Source organism: Amblyomma maculatum, chromosome 1 (assembly GCF_055883805.1).
Source record: "Amblyomma maculatum isolate TAMU_Amacu chromosome 1, ASM5588380v1, whole genome shotgun sequence".
In the NCBI taxonomy this organism is placed as follows: Eukaryota; Metazoa; Arthropoda; class Arachnida; order Ixodida; family Ixodidae; genus Amblyomma; species Amblyomma maculatum.
The window spans coordinates 278,569,309-278,589,676 of record NC_139344.1 but is presented as its reverse complement, the minus strand read 5'-3'; the positions used below and the strand labels follow the sequence as shown (position 1 = coordinate 278,589,676).

Genomic DNA, 20,368 nt, shown 5'->3' with positions numbered 1-20,368 from the left:
ATGACACTTCTGATTACTCGGAAAGCTCCATTGTAAATGCATCCCAAAATTTATTCAACTCTGCTCATTTTTCGAAGTTATCTGCTACCTTCTCAGCAATACAGCCACCTTTCTATGCACAAAAAATGTCGGCAAGTGTTCCTAAAGAATAATCCACTGGCTTTCCGATTTCCTTTTAAATATTTGCATACAACCATACCAAAGAAGCTCCAACAAGTTGAGAGCAGGAGCTGTCAAGTGAGCTGAAATCTGTCCACCTCTCCTTTTCCCCCTCAGGAACATCAATATATTCGCTGAATATAAGCGTGACTTTGTGCACCTCACTCCAACAGTCGAACTTCCATATCATACCATGCTTCACGGGACAAAATCATAGCACAGCTCGTCTTAATCACTGCACTTGTATTTTCTTCAAGGTATTGAGAAGTTGGCCTTTTTGCACAGGCTATAAGCCTAAAAGTTCAGCTGATAGATTAATACCCTATAATAAAAAAAATGCATTAAATCTGAAACATGGTTTCAAATATAGTGCAACATCGTTTTTTCAGCTGAATTAGTACATACAAACAGAAACCCATTAGATTTCTACAAATATGGTACTTCGCATTAAACACGCACAAACAATCATGTCAAGAAATTTTTTTACCATGACTCAACAGTTATATAGAGGTCCTTTGCTGATTCGACGCTATGGTTTACTCAAACCATTTGTCAGCATCAAGTGTATTAAAAAGGTTGCCATTAGTTAGACCAAACTTTCGGTTCCCTTGAGTTTGAATTATGTGCACTAGGTGTGCAACAACAAACTCACCGTATATAACAACTCGTCAAACAGCAGCACCGGTCCTGTAACACCTATTATAACCAGAGGCTGGCCAGAAAACAAGGCAAACAAGATGCCTGTTGCACAGGTAGCTACAAGTGTCTCAGACACTCCAATGAGGTTGTTCGTTTTGTCTCCTGGCAGAAAGAAAGAAGGCACAGGTTTACACACAAAAAGAAAAAAGAAAGGAAGCAAAAATTCTGCTCAAGCCATATACCATAAGTACTCCTTGACAGGTTCCACCCTTAAGTTATGGCAAACACAACAGGAAGCCACAATAGTATGTTAAATAATTAAGTCACATGATAAAAAGAAAAGCTGCATTTTCAATTGCTGTTGGTGACAACCTGGCAAAATACACCATGCTGCAATATCTACACGCCATTTTAAAAAAGCAAGCAAATTAAATGCTTTTAGATGGCACTGCACAGGCTCAGTTAATGGTCAAATAAGGCATTTTCCACAGTGGAGATCACGTTCACAACTACAATAAAAACTGGAACACGTTTATACTGCACATTATTTCTTACAATACGTTTATACTGCACATTATTTCTTACAATATCTGTGCACGCAAAAATTTGCTATTGTTTCAACTCTGGCGCAACAGAACAAGTGGGAAGAGATCGAGCACATCGACTCGTGCACAAACTTTCTTGAAATGTTACCGCATACGAGGGGGTACCCAAAAGACACCGAACTAATTTTTTGGTGGGCAGCGCTTTCGTAGTACCGTGCTTTGCCGCTAGGAGCGCATAGAGTGAACATTCCAGAGCCAGTCAGCCGAGTGGCGTCGCTGAAGGTCAGGCGTACTAGCTTCGGCAGAGTTTATAGTGACAACTGTTTTCTGTGAGTGTCGTTTTTGCAATAACTGATTTTCGTGAACAGTGCGTGGCGGTGAAATGTGCTTTCTGCTCGGAAAAAATGGAACAGAAACTCTTGAAATGTTAACAGTGGCGTACAAGGATGATGCTATGAGGAAAACTCAAGTGTTTGAGTGGTTCTCCCGTTTCAAAATGGGTGAAATGTCAATTGATGACCAACTTCGTTCTGGTCGTCCTTCCACGGCCCGAACATATGAAAATGTCGAAAAAATTCGTGCAATCATCAATATTTGACGAAAAATGGTATGCCCCTGTTCCTCACCCCCCATACTCACCGGACCTTGCCCGGTGTGACTGTTTCCCAGAATGAAAAAAATACATGAAAGCAAAGCGTTTTGCTGATGTTGCAGAGGCAAAGAAAAAAACGATGCAGGTGCTGTCAAGCATGACAAAAAAGTGGAATGAAAGTTTAAACAATTGTATCAGTAAAAGTGGAAAGTACTTTAAAGGAGATTGAAGGTTTGGGCTTCAAATGTGAATAAATAGGTTCAAAAGGAAGTAAGTTCGGTTTCTTTTGGGTACCCCCTCATATTTAGTGCTTACAATGAAACTAAACAATCGTCCAAAAAGCTGGGCTAGTATTAACCAAATGGCCCCTCCATACTACAATCTTAGTTGGACTACTTAGAACAGTGAAAAAGACACTGCAGTTCTCCTTGGGATTGTAGTAGTAGTAAATAAAATAATAAAAGGAGCACATATGCATAAGTGCCAACCTGGCGGGACTGAAAATAGATTTTTTTATTCACGCCAACCAGGGGGGAGGGTTCAACCAAACTTTCACATAGTCTCTAATGAATCCTTTTTCACAGACTTTGCAGTCGCAGACATTGCTAGATTGCTAGCTAAAAACTCTGTCAAGAGTGGTTTTGCTCAAAGAAGGGTCGAGGCTACTGACCCATCACCAGCAGATGTCGGAGAGTTGCTTGAGCGAAAATCAATTCTAGTTTCAGCTTCAGATCACCTTTGCTGCTTTGAGACATGCAGACGTCACACTAACGCATTGTGCAAAATAGTTTTAAAATGTCCACCTTTTCTCGATGCCACAAAGCATGGAAAGTCACAATTATGAGATTGCAAAAACGTCTGCAAGTATCTCTTCTTGGGGTTTAAAATACTTGAATTCTTTCCAACTTTGCACTGTGCGCCACACAAAGGCAGCCTAGCTGACATGAAACACACACACAAGCAACTGAAGCACGAAATGTAGTAAGCCACAGCAACTTTAGTCTAATCTGGCTCTGATGATACTGATGGTGCAGTCATTCATGGCGATACTAGTCATTACAATGAAACTGCGAATTCCACAGTTCTGGGTTCACAAAAACTATTCTTGCACTTAGAGACAACTGATCAGGAGATGTAGGGCAGTGGTTGTACAATCGGACAGTAAAAATTGGTAAGGTTGGCAGCTATGCACGTATGGACTGAAAATGTACACATCTGCAGTCTCCACTGTAGCCTCCTCACCTAGCAAGCCGCCAAAAGTGATGGCCCCCGACAGCGCAGCAAAATAAATGAAGATGGCTGTAGCTAAGCATTGGCCATCCAAGGCATCCTTGAAATCGCTTAGATACCAAGGGTACCGATTCTTGATGTCACTGCACAGACCACCGAACAATCTGCCACTGCGTTTTAGTGGTTCATATTGTGGAGCTTTGTCTTCCACGGCTGAAAAAGAGATAGAAAGCAAACAAAATATAAATCACCAGGTGCCCACAATGTCTGCTTCCCATTTATCACTGAAATCCTTCAAACTAAATCCCATCATGGTTAAGAAACCATTCTGGCTCACTCCAAAGCAAAAAGCCAGGAGTCATTCTTACCCTCTAGAGAAGAGAGAGAACAAAAAACTAATAAAAAATATGGGAACACTTGAGCTCCTCCTTAAGGATATGATGCAAAAGCAGCATGCGGTCCTCCCTAGTTACGCAGTATACAGTCTTAAAGGTGAATTAAAGAGCACTCTGGAAAGTTTTCTTGCTTTTGCGTTTTGGGTTTCCGCAAATACAGTTTTAGCCGCAGACAACCACAAATTATGTCCATGAAAAAATATGGTCGCACTGTTTGCTTACATTAAACTCAACATCACACTGCTGTGGCTAATAAGAATGATATAATCGATAAAGAAACATTCTAAGTAATCTTTATTAATGCTTTTGAAAACAGTTAATATTTTCATAAACTCACTACATATCTGCAGTTGACAGAATACACCACCGAAACAACAAGCCCAAAGCAAGTGGATTATTTGCTTGTGTCGTCTCCTGTTCCTTTTAGTCTTGTGTTTTCGCGCTGCTTTAAAATGAATCCAATCCAACTCGCCCAGTTTTCTATACTTGTGAACTACAAGTGGATTATGTTTTTGAAGATCAGTCTGCGTATTACTTGGTCATCGGCAGAGTGACGAGCCATCATGCAATTGCCTGAAAGGCCTGTTGGTTGACTCTGCCTACTTTGTGACTAGTTCAAAAAACTTATTAAATTTAACGTCCTAAAGCAGCTCAGGCTACGAGAGATTCCGGAAATTTCAGCCGCCTGGTGAGACATGTGAAAGCACTGTTGGTTTGGCATGGTGGTTTAGATTTGAGAGAATGGCACAGAGTTTGGTGCAAAGTGTTAAACATCTTTAGCCAATTTGTTTTTTGAGGAAAGCAAAGGCATATTATTGCATGTCTCAGCGCTGGTGGACACCTACGCTTACAATTAATGGCATACAATTGCAGGCACTTATGTCATCGATTTTGAATTCTTATCGCAATAAACTAGCCTCCAACTTATCTAGCAGATGGTAAATGGGAAACGAAATGGTATACGACACCACCTTTAACGCTGCACAAAGAATGACTGCTTCATAATTTTGACCTGAAGTTGTGTTATATCTTTTGTTTCCTGCTCACGCCACTCATAAGGCGAGTAAGGCTTTCATCTTAAAGAAAAATGGCGGGAGCCAGGACTTTGTCCAATTTTAATATCAAAGTGCACCATGCAGAACAATAATTTAACGTTCACAAGAATGCTCGGACAGTGTGGCCAAGTTAGTGGTTTTCCCCGCTAAATTTACACTGTTTAGCGGGCAAAAATGTTACAATTCAGGAGGCAGGGTTTTGAGCAGCCTTTAGCTTTTGTTGGAGCTTTTTTATGGCTGTTTAGGTGGTCCTACAATATTATTTAAATTATCGTAAGTTCTTTAAATTTATATTCATTTCTGCAAGAGAACATCACTCTGAGCACATGACATCACTGAGATGTCAAGGTGGTGGATATTGGAACATGCCCAATACATCTTGAATCTATTTATGCGGCACTTTTTGATGCAATCATCGAGTCTGCTGCTGCCAGGCATGCAGGTCTAGCAATCTGGGGCCCATCAAGTATGTGCAGAAATGCAGGAAAGAGCAGCTACAGGACCCTACATTTCGAGACCGGATACTGAAAGTTCCAAATGCAAAGAAACACTCTTTGTGGAGCAAAAGAGTCGTCAGTGCCTCCAATGGAATTCATGAGAACCCCGAGAAAAAAATCGCTGCCATTCCACTGCAATGAAAGAAGCCAAACTTGTTAGCTGCAACAGCTGTGGGAGCGCAGTTGCATTCTGAGACAAAGTGAACAAGTACAGCGATGCCTCCGAGAAAATCCCTTCTTCAAGCTAACCGAGTTTGCTCTCTCCATGCTGATGCCACTGTGGTAGAAGGCAGAGGTTGGACGCATGCTCAGTCCATTAAACATTATCAAATGTAAACAGGGAACCTCATGTGAACAGCAATGACGACTTTAATTAATCGAACCGGACTGCGAAGGAAGAAAGAATGTTTCTCAAGCTACTAACTGCTCACAAGCGTAATTCCAAAGATTGGCATGATATGAAGGTGCACACGTTGGCAGCAGTGCCTAGAACCGGTGACACATGCCCCAAAGTATGCTCGACAAGCCAAGATGAAGCAGAAGACTTTGTTGCAAGTCAAAGTGCTTGCAGTCGGCATTTTGCAGCAAAAAAGTGCTTTAGCACCTTTAATTCAAACCTACAGAAGGAAAGGAGGGATATTCCTTGAAATCAAAAATATTTATAGCCTGGAGTTTCCAGTCAAAAAGGAATGCTTTCTAATATATTTTTTAATAGAAGTTATATGGTTTGCAGGCAAATTAACAAAGTAAACTGTGTAAAATGTAGCTTTTAATATAAATACTGAATAAAGTGGTTTTTAGCGAGTTTTGGGGCTTCCTGTTGAGAGTTTTCTATTTCCGACTTCGCAACACTGTGCTCAGAGAGTATAGATCAGGTTCCTGCGGGAAAAAAAAAAAGCGGAGTTCAATTCTCTTTAGTGCACCTTTAAGACACCACATTGTGCAAAGGACTGCACAACATATATACAAACCTCCGCTTGTTCCCACGACATACAAGCTGCCTTACACACTTTGGTTGGTAGTGTGTCTGGCTTGCAAACTAAGGGTCATAGGTTCAAATCCTGGCTAATACCTAAAATTTTTCTTTCAGTGAAAATCACCCAACAAGGTTAAATCATGAGAGACATGGTGACATTTAATTTGCTTTACATGTCATCTTCTAATCAGTTTCATTTTGCGCGTGACATCACATTTAAAGTGAGCACTGTGGGGTGTTTGAAATTTCTGCCAAGGTCATGCGGCTGTGATATCATGACTCCCGTTACCAATGACTTTTTGTTCACTGCCAACTATTTCGACACCTGCAACGATGACGCCAGCTTTTCTATGACACGGAACCCTTAGGCTATTGCGCAAAAATGCAATGGTCAAAGTTCATACGAGTAGATAGGTAGTCTTGCTCACTGCTTGCATTTGACGTGTACGAAGCTCACAGACTGCAGTAGACTTCCGCCTTAGTGAACTCCTTAGAGCTCCTTAGAACACAAACTTTTTCTGCTTCTGCAGGAGGAGGTCAGCAGGAGCAGGCAAATGCACATGCCCACCAGCATTAGCGCACAGGGGCTGGCAGCCTTGAACCAATTCCAAAACAGACTAACGGGGAGCCGGCTTCTTTGCCTGCATCTTGCGCTTGCGGATGTCCTCGTACTTCTTCTTCAGGTCATCAACTGGTAGCAGAGACTTCCTGTCCCAGTCACCAGGTGGGAGGACAATGCTGTCATCCAAGAACTCGTTGATAGCTCGCAAAAGGTCACGCCGATCTTCTGCCTTGTACGCTGCTGTGTGAAAGGTCTGAGAACAAATAGAAACTTGGCTCAGAGATAAACATAATCATATGAACTTCATGCAAAAAATACACCATAAATACATTCATGACTGATGGGCATCAAATCAAAACATTAAACATTGTGTGAACATAGGCCCTACAACCTTTGATGAAATTAAATTACCGTCCTTTTCAAAGGTTCCCAGGCCACAGGATCTATCCTGGGCTTTGCCATATGGGTTGCTTTGAACCACCAGCACTCCAAACCTCTTAAAAGAGAGAGATACTTTTATTCAGAGCAGGCATGAAATATTCGGCTAAGGAGGGCAGCTTCCTCAGTCCAGGAAGCCGTAGGCCCAAGCCATTCCCTAGTCCAGTTGACAAGACTATGCCGATTATCCAGGCTGGGACTTGACAGCTGAGTTTCTCACTGCACTTCAGTTAGGTCCCTGGTGGTTATGGCATCCCTACACCAAACCTCTTGAAGAAATTCAGCCTAACCTCTTGGAGCTTAGCAGTACAAAGGGTGCTGCAGTAGCCTCGCATATGACCAGCAGAAAATCCAGTGAGTCGGAAACTTTGAAGAGCATGTTTTAATTGTCACCTATATTTTCGATTATTCAGGAGCAGGTACGTGAATTTCTAAACCTACCACTTGCTATATGTAATTTAAGAAAAAAAAACATATAAAACAGTACAGAGCTGCAAAAAACAAAGGAAGAAGTGGAGTTGAGTTATGCATACAAACATACAACGTTTCAATGCCAAAGATTTTGCCCAACACTTGTGCTATTTACCATGACATGATGAGACTAAACAAAGGCTAACAGCCTTGTTCTCAGTCATCTCAATATTAAGATACCCCAAACGGCTTTCATACAGTACGATCCAACCCCTCTGCATCTTGGTTTCTGTGTTTCTATCCCTTCCTACCCGATATATACTGTATTTTCAGGTGTATACTTTTTGTTTTTTACAAAAATTTTGGTAGTTCATCCTATACAACGGTGCACCTTACATACGTTTCTTTTGTCGATTTGTGCAGCATTCATAGGTAAACTTTATTGCGAAATGGTGGCAGGAACGACTTCTGCCATTACAATAGCTACGGTCACCTCATAGGCACCTAGAGCATTATTAATATAAAATGCCAAAATATGGCGACATCCACGCTCCTCGCCCTTTCCACACTGCCAAGACAAGCCGGGGTAAGCCGACTCACTTTTCCAGTTGTGATTTACAACACTGTTTGGTGGCTACTGCAGATGTGTTTCCCACTTCCTGCATGTGCTTTGCCACGTCTGTCAGAGTGCCTAAGTGCAGCGAAGATCAGCACAGTGATAAGCTCGAAGAGGATGCCTTAGCACTGCCGCGAGAAATGGGCGCACTTATTTTGACAGTGCGTCTGAAGATGAAGCCTTTCAAGGATTTGAGTAATAATAAAGTGTTGCTGCTCTCACTATGTGAGAGTACATTTAGGCACGAGTGTCGACTCTTTTTTTTTTCCTGCCATTAGCAAGTAATGAGTTTTGTTTCCTGAACAGAGTGTTTCGCGATGGTCGTGCAAGCATGTGTAGTAAGTCCTGTAGCCTAACCTGGGTAAATTGAGAAGTGTCTTATACAAGGGTGCGTCTTATATACCAAATGTTTTATTAAAAACCTTTAAATATGAGGGGCATGTTTTATACAAAAGTGCATGTTACACCCCAGAAAATATATGCCGGAAGGGGCATGCAACAGCACAGGCCTTCAAAAAATGCTACAAATTTAATTAAAACTGGCTGTATGGTAAACAGTAATCCATAAGAAACTGCCGCACGAATAATCCCAAATTAAAGTGTGTATAGGAAACATGGGGTCAAAACTTTAGTGGATTTAGGTGCCTGGGAAACCTAAAAAGCATTTCAAGGAGATGAGCTCTGCAGAACCCAGTTTGACAACCCTTGCTCAGATGTTTGTACTTAATCACCCACCTATGTTCTTTTGAAACTGATTTCCTCTTTGATACACAGTCAGTATTAAATAAATGATGGATTTGATGACTCCTCTAATATACAGAGAGAGAAAGGACTAGCATTTGAAAATTAAACCAGCGATTCTATGAAGCTATTCCATTTGTCTCTATCACTTCTAAATCACCTGACGCAAATGAATATGCAATTTGCGCATAATTTTTGTGATGTGTGAATATTAGTTTACACTGATATAAATGTATAAGGAAACTTACCCTGTTTGACATCAAGGTCGAGATTGAACGACCAACTTCATGATAGTCCAGATCATCAGCATTGGTTGGGCCCAACAAAATGAAGAAGAACCTCACAGGAATGGGGACCTGCAAGAAAAACAGTACCAAAGAGCGCAAGTTTTTTTGAGGCCAAAAACCACTTGTCGGGATAGTGGAGTGGCTATGGTAATGCCGCTATGTGACTGTCTTGGGCACATCTTCAAGTTTGCGGCCTCGGTCAACGCAAATTTAGACGACCAAAGAGAGCCACACAGATGAAATCTGTGTGGCTCTCTTGACACATGAACTGTTGATCACATGAAAAAAGGATCTATAATGTAAACATCTCTCTCTTTGACTTGACTTGTGCCAAAACATTTGAAATTTTGTGATCATATTTGCAAATGCTAACATATATTTTAAACCATTAGATGAAATTCCAAAACCTAACAACTGAATTATGCGCAAAGAAATCGATGCAGTCAAAAAAAACATAATGAAACTTATCAAAACACAATTATGCAGAACCAAGTGGAATTTGACTGGGTTCAAATTGGCTTCGATTGTGTTTCGACCAGTCCCATTTGCTCTTTGACTGGAAATGAAGAGACGAATACAGATGCAGTGTGTAGCATCATAACCTCTCATCAAAAATTCAGTGCAGCAGGGTAGGGTTGTTGAGCAGCACTGGCATCAAAGCAATTGCTCACCTCCATCAGATTGGGCATCACCTGCCCCTGTGCCAGTCTGACAAAGGCAATGGTGGGCTGCTCCAAAAAATCCAAGCCTCCCACCAGCACGGCGGTCGCTTCCGCATCTTCGGGTATTCTCCGGAGGATATTGGCATCAGGCTTACGCAAATCATCCGTGGAACACCCAGGAAGAAACGGCTCAGTCTCGTCGCGTGTCTGCAATGCAGGTTATGTTAAATACCAATTGCAGTTTGACACATTGTAGAAGTTAGTTGTTGGAGAAACAATCAATTACCCCTTTGTCAATGGAGATGCGTGTGTCTGCAGTAAGCAGCGGCATGCTTCGGTTACCAGCATTTCCATTTACATGGTCTTGCGATGAAGATGTGAAGTTGCTAACCAGTGAAGCAGAGCGCAATGACCTGCAAAAGAAAAATATACTCTCTGAACGACCACTTTTAGCGAATCTCGTCCTTCTGTGCACTGCCACAATGGCTATGACCTGCAAGCCAAACTTGTGAAAAATTGAGAAAAGCTTTGAAATAGGATTCCCTGTATATGCACATTTAAATGGCAGGTGAAATTATAAACCTGCATCAAGGTATGATCCTGCTTCACATCATTCCCAAGAAACCGCATGGCAGCTTGCACTGAATGATCGCTTCTCAAAAATGCTACTTTTATGGAAACCCCACCGTTACGAGCTCAGTTAGCTTGCTCCAGCATTAGTGCACCATGGGCCTCTGTGCCATATGGTTAGAGCTTAGAATCACATACACCAAGCACTATCTCCACAAGATGAGAACTGAAGCTAACCCAGACTGCTTGCACTGCATCATTTTAAAGACCATTTGTCACAATCTTTGTGAGTTCCCTTTAATTAATTAAACAGTTCATTCATTCATTCATTCACTTCCTTACAGTCGGATAGGGCATACACAGAGAACTGACATAAGCACAGTCATAAATCTAATCAACACCATATCAAGACTCAGTGATAAATAAATAAATAAAAAAAAACCTAGACACAGCACTACAATAGTGGGCCATTTGTCTTATTAAAAAGCAATCACAACTAGAAATAGTGTAAACAGTGTTTGCACTGTAGACCACATTGTGTATGCCAGGACATTGTGTGCGTGCATGTGCATGCATGTGTGTTTGCATGCATACATTAGAGATTGCCTCTGAAATCATTTTGAAAAAGAAAAAGTCAGTGTCATTTCAGCACTCAAGTTAAAAATGCCTTATATTGCACAGACTAACTACTTAGAAAAAGAAAAAAAAGTGTACTTGTCACTATTACTTGGAGGAATCGACAGTTCAGCGGTCAAAATTTGTTGCCATTCTTCTACATCACAAATAATGCATGGCAAAAGATGATTGTGTGCTTAGTAATGGATAAAAAAAAAAAAAAACTAATGAAGCCAGGAAAGAAAAATTAGGGGTTCTTTCACAAATGCTGCTGGTATGTCTGCTACATTTGAAGAGGGCAGAACAAGTCTCCTCTGCAGCAAAACAAAATACTATACATTTTTCTAGACATGCTGGGCGACATCATTTAAGTATGTTCCAACCTCGCAAGTCTTGCATGCTCAAGTGTGCCTATGAATCACACAGTTTTGATGGAATTAGCACTCTACACCAGGAATGACAAGACTAACGTAATACATAAAACTCCTTTTTTTTTTCGTCATTCCTAGTGCAGCATGATCAACCAACCAACCAACATATGTTCAATTAGCTAGCCCCCTTGCTGCCTTGTATGCACACAGTTTTGTTATTTTTAAGAGCTGCTAGTTTTGGTAGTCACACATCTTATCTCCTATGTGTCCTGCGTGTCTTCACAGTATTCGCTTCTTTTTCATCAAAATAAACTGGTATGCTTGAGCCGTCGTTATTAATCTGTATGCTATGAAAAATTATGACAACTGAGTTTGAACTGCCATTTCTTTGCAATGTGGTTAAACTAGAATTGGACTTATTTCCTTGAATTAGAGTAAAAAACAGACTGGTTAATAGCCATGCCACAAAGTCAAAAGGTGTAGTAATTTCTTGAATGTACTTTAATTTGGTGTTGTTCATGCACCAGTGCATAGTGGTCACTGAAGTGGTGTGCTGCACACCACTGTATTTCAGAACTGTTTGCAGAAAGGTTAAAGACACTTATAATTGCCACATTATTATGAATATTGGCATCCAAATGTTGCATTTTTCACTGTGCAGTGGCTCTTTCACGCACTCTATACACATTTTGCATCATACTTAGAACAAGTATCAAACTTGATAAACAGTGTATGTCCATCAGTGTTGCTGTCTTTGTAATGAAGTGGGAACCTTGCCAAGCTACCTCGCTCGCACGCTCTATGTTGGCCTGAATGTCTACCCTGGCTGTTGGAGCCACCTTTCAATGGAAGTGCAACACAAACAGTGCCTGTGTGATGTCCAATGTCAGTGCACATTATAATGAATCCCAGATAAACTAATCCACAGATCTTATCCCTTATAGGGGACATTGCAGCGTGGGGCACTAGTGAACAATGCCATCTCCAAGCAGCTCTACATAACTGACAGGGCATGTTGACTTGCTCTCCTGCAGACTTGCTCATGCCTACTCTGTCTGTGTGTGAAAGAAACTTGTTCTGCGCGAGCACTCGCTTGCACTGTGAGGCCGTTGTGATAGATTTATTTGGTGTGTGCGCTACGAAGCGCTGTGAAAGAATGGGTATTTCACGCTTATCTCGTCAGCGTTTTTTTTTTGTGTGCGAGAGAGAATAATTGCGTGATATGCGAAGTGAAAATTAAAAGGCTACCTAGAATGAATCTGCAGCACGAATGCATTTTTGCTTTTTCGTGTCTTGATACTATACATGCTTTCGCAGTGTTCATGTTCTAGTCGTATTTTTCTGTTACTTTTTCTGCAGTATTTTATTCGCTTTGGCGCCAGGTTGCTGACTCGAATGGCACTGAATGACTGTTGCCACTTTTTGATATGGACAAAATACAAAAACGCATTTTGTGATGTCGCAGCATGCGAATGAACACAGGCCGTTCATTCATCTGCTGGCCTGAGAAAATTAGGTGCGACCACCCGAGTTCATGCCATATGAACCACACAGGACGCAGTGTCGCATCTCGACAGCACCAGCAAAAGATTTCCCAGCTGTTCTTAGGTGAAGGCCTGCACTAAATTGACCGACGACATCAACCAGCTATGACTGCGCCACGAACCACCCAGGACTCGGTGACATGGTGTCATGTGTCTATGATATCTACGAACCTAATGATACATCTAGAATCTAGCAACTTCTTTTGTCCTTACCAGCATAGTTTTCGGAAGCACCTGTCATGTAAAGCACAGCTTGTCGAGTTCATACGTGACTTACTCGAATCCATGGACAATAATCTTTAAGTAGATGCTATATTCCTCGATAACTCGAAAGAATTCGATTGCACCCCCCACAACCACTTACTTCAAAAGGTTTCATTGGTAAGAATTCCTACCAATCTAATCCGCTTGATTGAAAATTTTCTTTCAGGTTGCAAGCAGTTCACTTCCGCAAAGGATAGCCACTCACCCCTCACCAATATAAGGCAGAGGTCCCTCAAAGCGCCTGACTGTCACTGCTTCTATTCCTCATTTACATTAATGCTCTCCCTTTTAACATAAACTCGAATTTACGGCGTTTTTCAGATGATTGCATCAGATACAGAGTGATTCATGAGACCAACAATTCATCTTTGCTTCAAATCGATCTTAACACACTCGCCTCTTGGGTGTAGTAAGTCCCTCCTTCCCTTAAAAATTAACAAGTGCAAATCTATGTCGTTCACAAGAGAGCGCACTGTGAATCTGCAACAGTATAGTATTGGCTTAGTTTTCATCGACCCTGCATTATCCTACAAATATCTTGGCCTCAACCTAACACCATCACTATCATGGGTAACCCACATCCAAAACATTTGCGCAGAAGCCTCACGCACACTCAGTTACCTAAAAAGTAACTTGAAGGCTGCATTTCCTGAAATAAAGAAACTAGCATACATAACTTTCATTCATCCGAAATTAAATATGCGTCATCCATTTGGCACCCATCTCAAGCTTATGTCGCCGCTGACCTTGAAGCCATACAGAATCGCGCCATCCGATATATAACATCTTGCTATTCAAGAAAAACCAGTATCACAGCAGTGAAACAGTCCATCTCAGTTCCATTGCTTATGTCCCACCACATCATATCTCGCCTCTGTCTTCTGCATCATTTCTATTATCCGTGCACAACAAAAAGCTATGTCCAAGTGCCTGCAGATGATGCCTGACAAGCACCTGGCTGCTTTGCAATCATGGCCGAGCAATAGGATAACATATTGCCACACCATTTTGGTATGCTTCGACAGGGTATCGCTTTTGCGTGGTCATGCCAGGATCTACAAAGTGCAAGGGTTGTAATCTGCGGAGCCGTACCGCTATCCTGTATGCATGACAGAATTTTGTGTACGGGGTGGCGTCTGCCACCTTCGCCTTTGAAATTGTAGGCGCTGCCAGTTTACGAGGGCCGAGTAAGTGCAAATTGTACATTGAAAGACCGCGAGCGAACTCTCGCTTGTTGTTGCAAGTGATGTATCATTTCTATTACTTCCCAGTTACTGTAGATTCCTGACCTATTCCATCAATATTTCACCTGCATATACAATTCCTACCACCTGCCAACCTAGAGTTTCACTGTATAATATATAAAGCCAGTAGGCAAATGCATCATCTGAGGGAAGCAAGACGCAGGGGAAGCAAGCAACACAATCAAGACGCATCTCCGCTTTTAGGCAGCTGCAACGCCACTTCAAATATCACAAAACTGCCCACAGACGATAATCATTGCACGGTACTGACAGTGGGCGTCCACTTGCATCCTCTGCGATCCAGAGGAGACTAGTGCACCAAGCAGCACATGGACAGAGAAAGTGTGTGCATCTGGCACTTCACGATCAGCCAAGGTGCTGTCACCATTAGGGGAGGAGCGTGCGCTGCAGCAGTGCAGCCAAACTTTAGGGTTGGCTCCCTATAGTAGCCTATGTCTTGCCGTAAATCACTGAACTCCACAATCCAATTAAACCAAACATCTAGGTAGAATGCAAAATGCAAAAGGATACCCTCAAGCCAGGAAAAGAGGCCATGAGAGGAGGACAAGACAGGGAAGTTACAGGAAAGAAAACAAGCAAGTGAAACATGGATGGGAGGACAGGAGATGACAACTGCCAATCTTCCTCGGTCAGGTCAGCCTGAAGATGCCATCTACAGGAAGCGGGGAACCTGAATGGGCTTTAACTGTTTCGTTACCGGGAGAAAATGCAAGTTTTTCATAGGTCTCGGAAGATATTTTTTTTGCCAGTACAAATAATACTGCAGCACATGTTGCAGCATATAAAATTGCACATAATGAAATGCTCTTTCCAAAAACATGTTTCAGAGCAAAAATTTATTAGGGAACACAAAAAATTGGAAAATTGCCATTTTTGTGGCGAGCTGATAAAAATAATATAGAAAAGACATGATATCTTCAGATACATTATCAACAAAAAAAATTTAGAATACACACTTTGAAAACCGATGACCCGGGAACACTGTCTCAAAAAATAAACTATCTGTACAGTGCCATTCTTCAGCTACATAAAAAAAAAAATTACAGGTGGAAATGGCCTCATTTCTTGTGCCATGCAGTGAAGCAGTTTCTGGTATTCGCGATTCACCAAACCAAAACTGCCGTAAACTGGCTGTAAAGGCCGGGTATACATTTTGGACATGCAGCGGACCTTGAGAAATGCGTTTTCTTGGAATAAAACCACCCAGACTCAGAGTCAAAGCTCGCTAGTGAATAGCCAGAGCCATTTTTAGGTAATTATCACCACTCAAGATTGTCAAATAACAAAGCCGACAATGTTATTCTATATTTGACTTGCTGGAAGTCCTGATCACAAAACTTTCATGTTATTGCTGAATTACCACGAGTGGCAGGTTTTTATTTATTTTTTTTTTTCCAAGCGTGGCTGCCATGCTCTCTTTAGCAGCAACACACGACAGTTCTCAAAAAGGTCCGTCAAAAATCGGAGCGTCTCCCCAGAGCAGGAAAATTTAAACTGGTTCTACAAGTGCATTGCCTAGATAGACTAACCAATGGGTGGCGCTAGGTGCACAAGAAACTATTCCAACATGTCGAAATCGGCGATGACCTGAATAGGCACGGTAATGAAAGAGTTGAAAGTCCGAACACTCAGCACCCACTCAAGCACCAGGATCCCCTTTTCTTATGCACGACTAAGTGTGGTTGCAAAGCAGCTTACCCGGGAGTTTCCAGACCAGCATTCACAGTGCATGCTGTGGCATTAACTCCTCGGTGGTATGTGGGGCTCAACTTCCGAAAGCAATGCTGTAGTGGAGGGTTCTAGATTAATTTAGACTGCTTGAGTATCCTCAACATGCGCTGATATTGCGTAGAAATTGAGTGACCTTTGCATATCGTTTTCATCGGAAAGTGCCTGCTGCAGCTTTGATCAGACCCAAAACTACTCCGGCCCAGTAGCCAAGCGCCCTAAATGAGCTTCTGCACCAGGTTTATGCATTCTTTGGCTCTCAGTTCTAACTTACCTTTTTTTTTCTGGTGGTTATAAATTTATTCAGACTTGCATTAAATAGTACACATGAATGATTCAGAAGTTGAGTCTGGGAATCGACTGCTGCATAGTGAATGGCAAAAAGGTGCCGATGAGTTATGAGCTACCAGAAGAGACTTAAATCAGAACACATGCCTTGGAGTGCACTGCAAAGCTGATGCTTCCTCACTTTGCCACAATGAAAGAACATCAACGGATAGAGGTCAAATAATGGAGGTGCAATTCACCTAGCGTGAAAATGATTTGGTACAGTTTTATAGGGTTTAACATCCTAAAGTGACTCGGGCTATGAGGAACACCATAGTGGAGGGCTCTGAAAATTCTGACCACCTACAGTTCACCGACATCGCACAGCACACGTGCACCTTGCTTTCCACCTCCATTGAAAAGCTGCCGCCGCAGCCGGGGTTCATTCCCGCATTATTGGGCACACCAGTCAAGCGCGTCGGGGTGTGTAAAAATGGAGTAAAGTAATACTCACTTAAGTGCTGTAAATGTACCAGATGAGTTCCGACGCAGGAAAGTGTTCAGGCTTTTTTCAGCACCATGCCGGTGACGCAACAGAAGCACACGCAGAACAGCACCGTGGCTCTCTGGTGGTATCTGCTCTGTCAGCACCATGTTGTCGACAACCTACGTTTCGTCCACAATTCAATAAAACAGCCATAAGAATTATGCCCGTAATAGTTTTTATACCTCATTTCTGTGCTCAATATCTTAACTTTCGCTTTTAAGAATGCCACACCTTGGTCACAAGGCTGCAGAACCAGCCACTTTTTTAACAGTGTCATGCAAGAGTCAGCCAACTGGCTTGCCAGTGTCTTATCATGGCACAAGGTTCTTCCCAGGAGCACAACACAACCCTTGCCATGGTTCCTTTGATGTTCAGCTTCCAGGATGAACTGAGATAACAAGCACATGTAACTATGTCGCATTTTTTCCCCAGCCATATCTTCCAAGATTGCACATACACTGGAAAACAGTGAACAAAACATGCAAAGCAGGACAAATATGCCACATAAAATGAAATAAAAAAACATGCGCAGTTGGAATTTGGCTGGGCAGCAGCAATTTATACACAAAGATGCTGCCATCAACGGTGCATTTACAATACATTTTACAGCAAAGTAAAAGCAAGCGACATGCACAAAACCAAATTGAACAGTAGCTCATTCACAAGCTGGCTGCTCTCCTCTCCTGACACAGCTGCTGTTGACTAGGGACGAAGGGAACAAGGTGGCCAGACTTGGGTCATGATGGTGGGAAGAGCCCAGCAGACGACAAAAACTTGTCCACACTGTATTCTCACTAGTTCTGCCACGCCATGATAAGGCACAGACAAGCTAGCAGGTTGACACTTGTGCCGTACTTACAAAAAATTGGGTGGCTGGCTCTACATTCAAAATTCAATGTGTACTCCTAACAAATGCTGCCTTAATTCCTTGTACACTTTCACTCGCATATTATGCACCACCTAATTATGCAGGGGACCAAGGCACTGCTTTCACTGAGACCAGTGGAGGCCTCATCATGGTAGTTTCAAATGACACATGCCATTTGCACCACTGAAAAAGCAGGCAGCTGTGCAATGAACCATTGTTTCAAGTACTCTCTTTCACCTTAAATAATGCATGAAGCTGAGAGAGTGATCAAAGTGGCACACTGGAAGAGATGGAAGAGAAAAAAGCAAACAACTCTACCTTGTTTGCGATGCCTGTAAGGTCTTTTTCCTCAAGGTCAAGGAGCACAGTCCCTTGCTCAATACACTTGCGCAGGCAAAGCAGTGAATGGAAAGACAACGAGGCCAGGTGTGGCTTTCCCCAGCGATCCACATCTTCTTTCAAGTTTTCTTCATACTTGATCCAGCGCGCTGTCTCTTTCCACTCATATGTCTCTGGCACCAGCTCATCCAGCTCCACAAAGATCTGTGCATCACATCAGCAAGTGCTTCTAGATTTAATAAGTTATTCAATATAAAATTCAGATTCAAGTTATTATTGAACTCGCTACTAAAGGTTAACAGGCAGATCTTAGACAAGACTCTAGCAAACTGAGCAAGCATTTGTGATATGCGAGACAGCAGAGGGCTGTCTCTGAGCAGCACAACTAGAACAGATTAGTCCAGGCCAATGAGCCAATGGTACAAAGGAAAAATGAACAAGCAGTTTTCACAAACAGCCTCCAATACGCAACTGATGCTGCCACTGAAATGAAGCTGAATACCTAGCTGCTATGCTTTCTTATGTTTCAGTCTAAATTCTCTAGATGATGGTTCCTGCACTATATCAGTGCCATTTGTCATTATCACATAATGGCAAGGCAAGAACTGGTAGTTGCATCAATGTTTCTTCAAGTTTTATTGATGTGTCCAAACAATCTGCAAAAGCAATGCCTGTTCTACATTCCTGTGGGTGCCAGATCCACATATACACTTAACAGGCCATGCTATGTGCATTGCATTCATTGCATTGGCTTATAGCTGCCCCCTCTCCATCTCTTCCAAGACTCCAGCATACCAGTAAATCACTACCTTATACAAAACTGGGGTTGTTATAGGCTAGATAAGTTCTGCATAGCTGGCCAGCTACTTCACGAGATGAACATCACGAAACTTGTTGTGACTGTCTTACAAAATTTAACGGCAGTAAATTATTCCAAATTTCCATTTTTTACAGAGCCTCATACCTCAAATTATGGTACTCGGTACCTGAGCATTGTAAAATCTATTGGCAGCCGAAACCAAAATTTAACTTGCAGCAACTCACTAGTCATCACCACATAAATGACATCCAATATTAACATGTTTGAAAGCCTTCCACTCACCTCATGTGGCTTTCGATCATAAAGCTTCTTCACGAATGGTACGGAGTATCTTTTTCCTGCACTTGGTGCAGATGGCTTCTCAGAGGAATCTTCAGATGCAGGCTGCATAAATGAAAGCACAGTGTTCTTTGCAAGAATCTTGTGTCGTCGCATGCCTTTCTGGTCCTCAAATCTGTGGCCTGTAACAAACACACACACAAAAAAAGTCAGATTATGTGAAGAAATATGGTTTATAGGCAATTGCTGAGTGATTGGTGAGGTAAGAGAAGCAATATGTGTGCAAAAGAAGCAATAAATACAGAACATCATAAGTTATGGCTACCTTTTTATTGCACTTATTACAGGGTTAAAAGACTAAGCTGCGCGTTCTGTTCTCTGTAATGATGCCAACACGCAACACAGGTCACCACATGGTATTTACCTATAATAGGTAAATAATTTATAATCAGATTTCTTCTTTCAGCTGTTGCGGTTTCAACAGCTGAGCAATAGCTATGGCATCAAAGCTCTATATAGGTCAAGTGAGGGATGAAAAAACTGCAACAGGATCGCTGCTTCCTCGCTCATGATTCTGGCTCTTCAGACAGGCTGGCTTCAGCATTGTAGTGAATAAAAACAACAAAGGAGGAAATACATCTCTTTTTTTATGTGATCTGCATGAAACTTTGATGTCAAAGCCATCACTCAGCTGTTAAAACCGAAAAAGGGGAGAGAAAGATGTTCAACCATAAGTTATCAGCAGTCACAGGTGAATACCATATGGTGATCCATGTACAGTGATGTCTTATGCAACATTAGCATGAAGTAAACATGCAACCAAAATTTGGTGTCTTACCTCTCTAACATGGATTAATAGCTATAATAAGTGAGTAGTTACTCACTGACATGCACCCAAGGGCAGCCGTACGGCTACAAAGGAAAGCTATACAGTTTTCTCAGGATAGTGAAAGAAAAAAAGTTGAAAAAAAAAAAAAAAAAAAAAGGTTTCAGAGAAAGCTGTAGCTTTCACTTGTAAAGGTATCACTTGGGTGGACGTAAATGAGTAATTACTCCCATATTACAAATTTACTCCACCTTGGGGGA

At 41.9% G+C, this 20,368-nt stretch overlaps 1 protein-coding gene across 7 annotated transcripts in view; it reads right to left on the bottom strand.

Moving 5' to 3' along the window:
- Positions 1-20,368, bottom strand: part of Ae2 (anion exchange protein Ae2) — a 228,046-nt gene that overhangs the window by 18,710 nt on the left and 188,968 nt on the right. For all 7 annotated transcript variants that reach the window (XM_084591397.1, XM_084591398.1, XM_084591401.1 and 4 more), the window contains 9 exons: positions 19,286-19,464; positions 18,163-18,387; positions 16,944-17,095; positions 10,092-10,218; positions 9,815-10,012; positions 9,105-9,212; positions 6,711-6,903; positions 3,178-3,378; positions 812-960 (listed from right to left, as the gene is read on the bottom strand). In XM_084591397.1, coding sequence (XP_084447523.1) covers positions 812-960; positions 3,178-3,378; positions 6,711-6,903; positions 9,105-9,212; positions 9,815-10,012; positions 10,092-10,218; positions 16,944-17,095; positions 18,163-18,387; positions 19,286-19,464 — 1,532 coding nt within the window. The remainder of the gene's footprint in view (positions 1-811; positions 961-3,177; positions 3,379-6,710; positions 6,904-9,104; positions 9,213-9,814; positions 10,013-10,091; positions 10,219-16,943; positions 17,096-18,162; positions 18,388-19,285; positions 19,465-20,368) is intronic.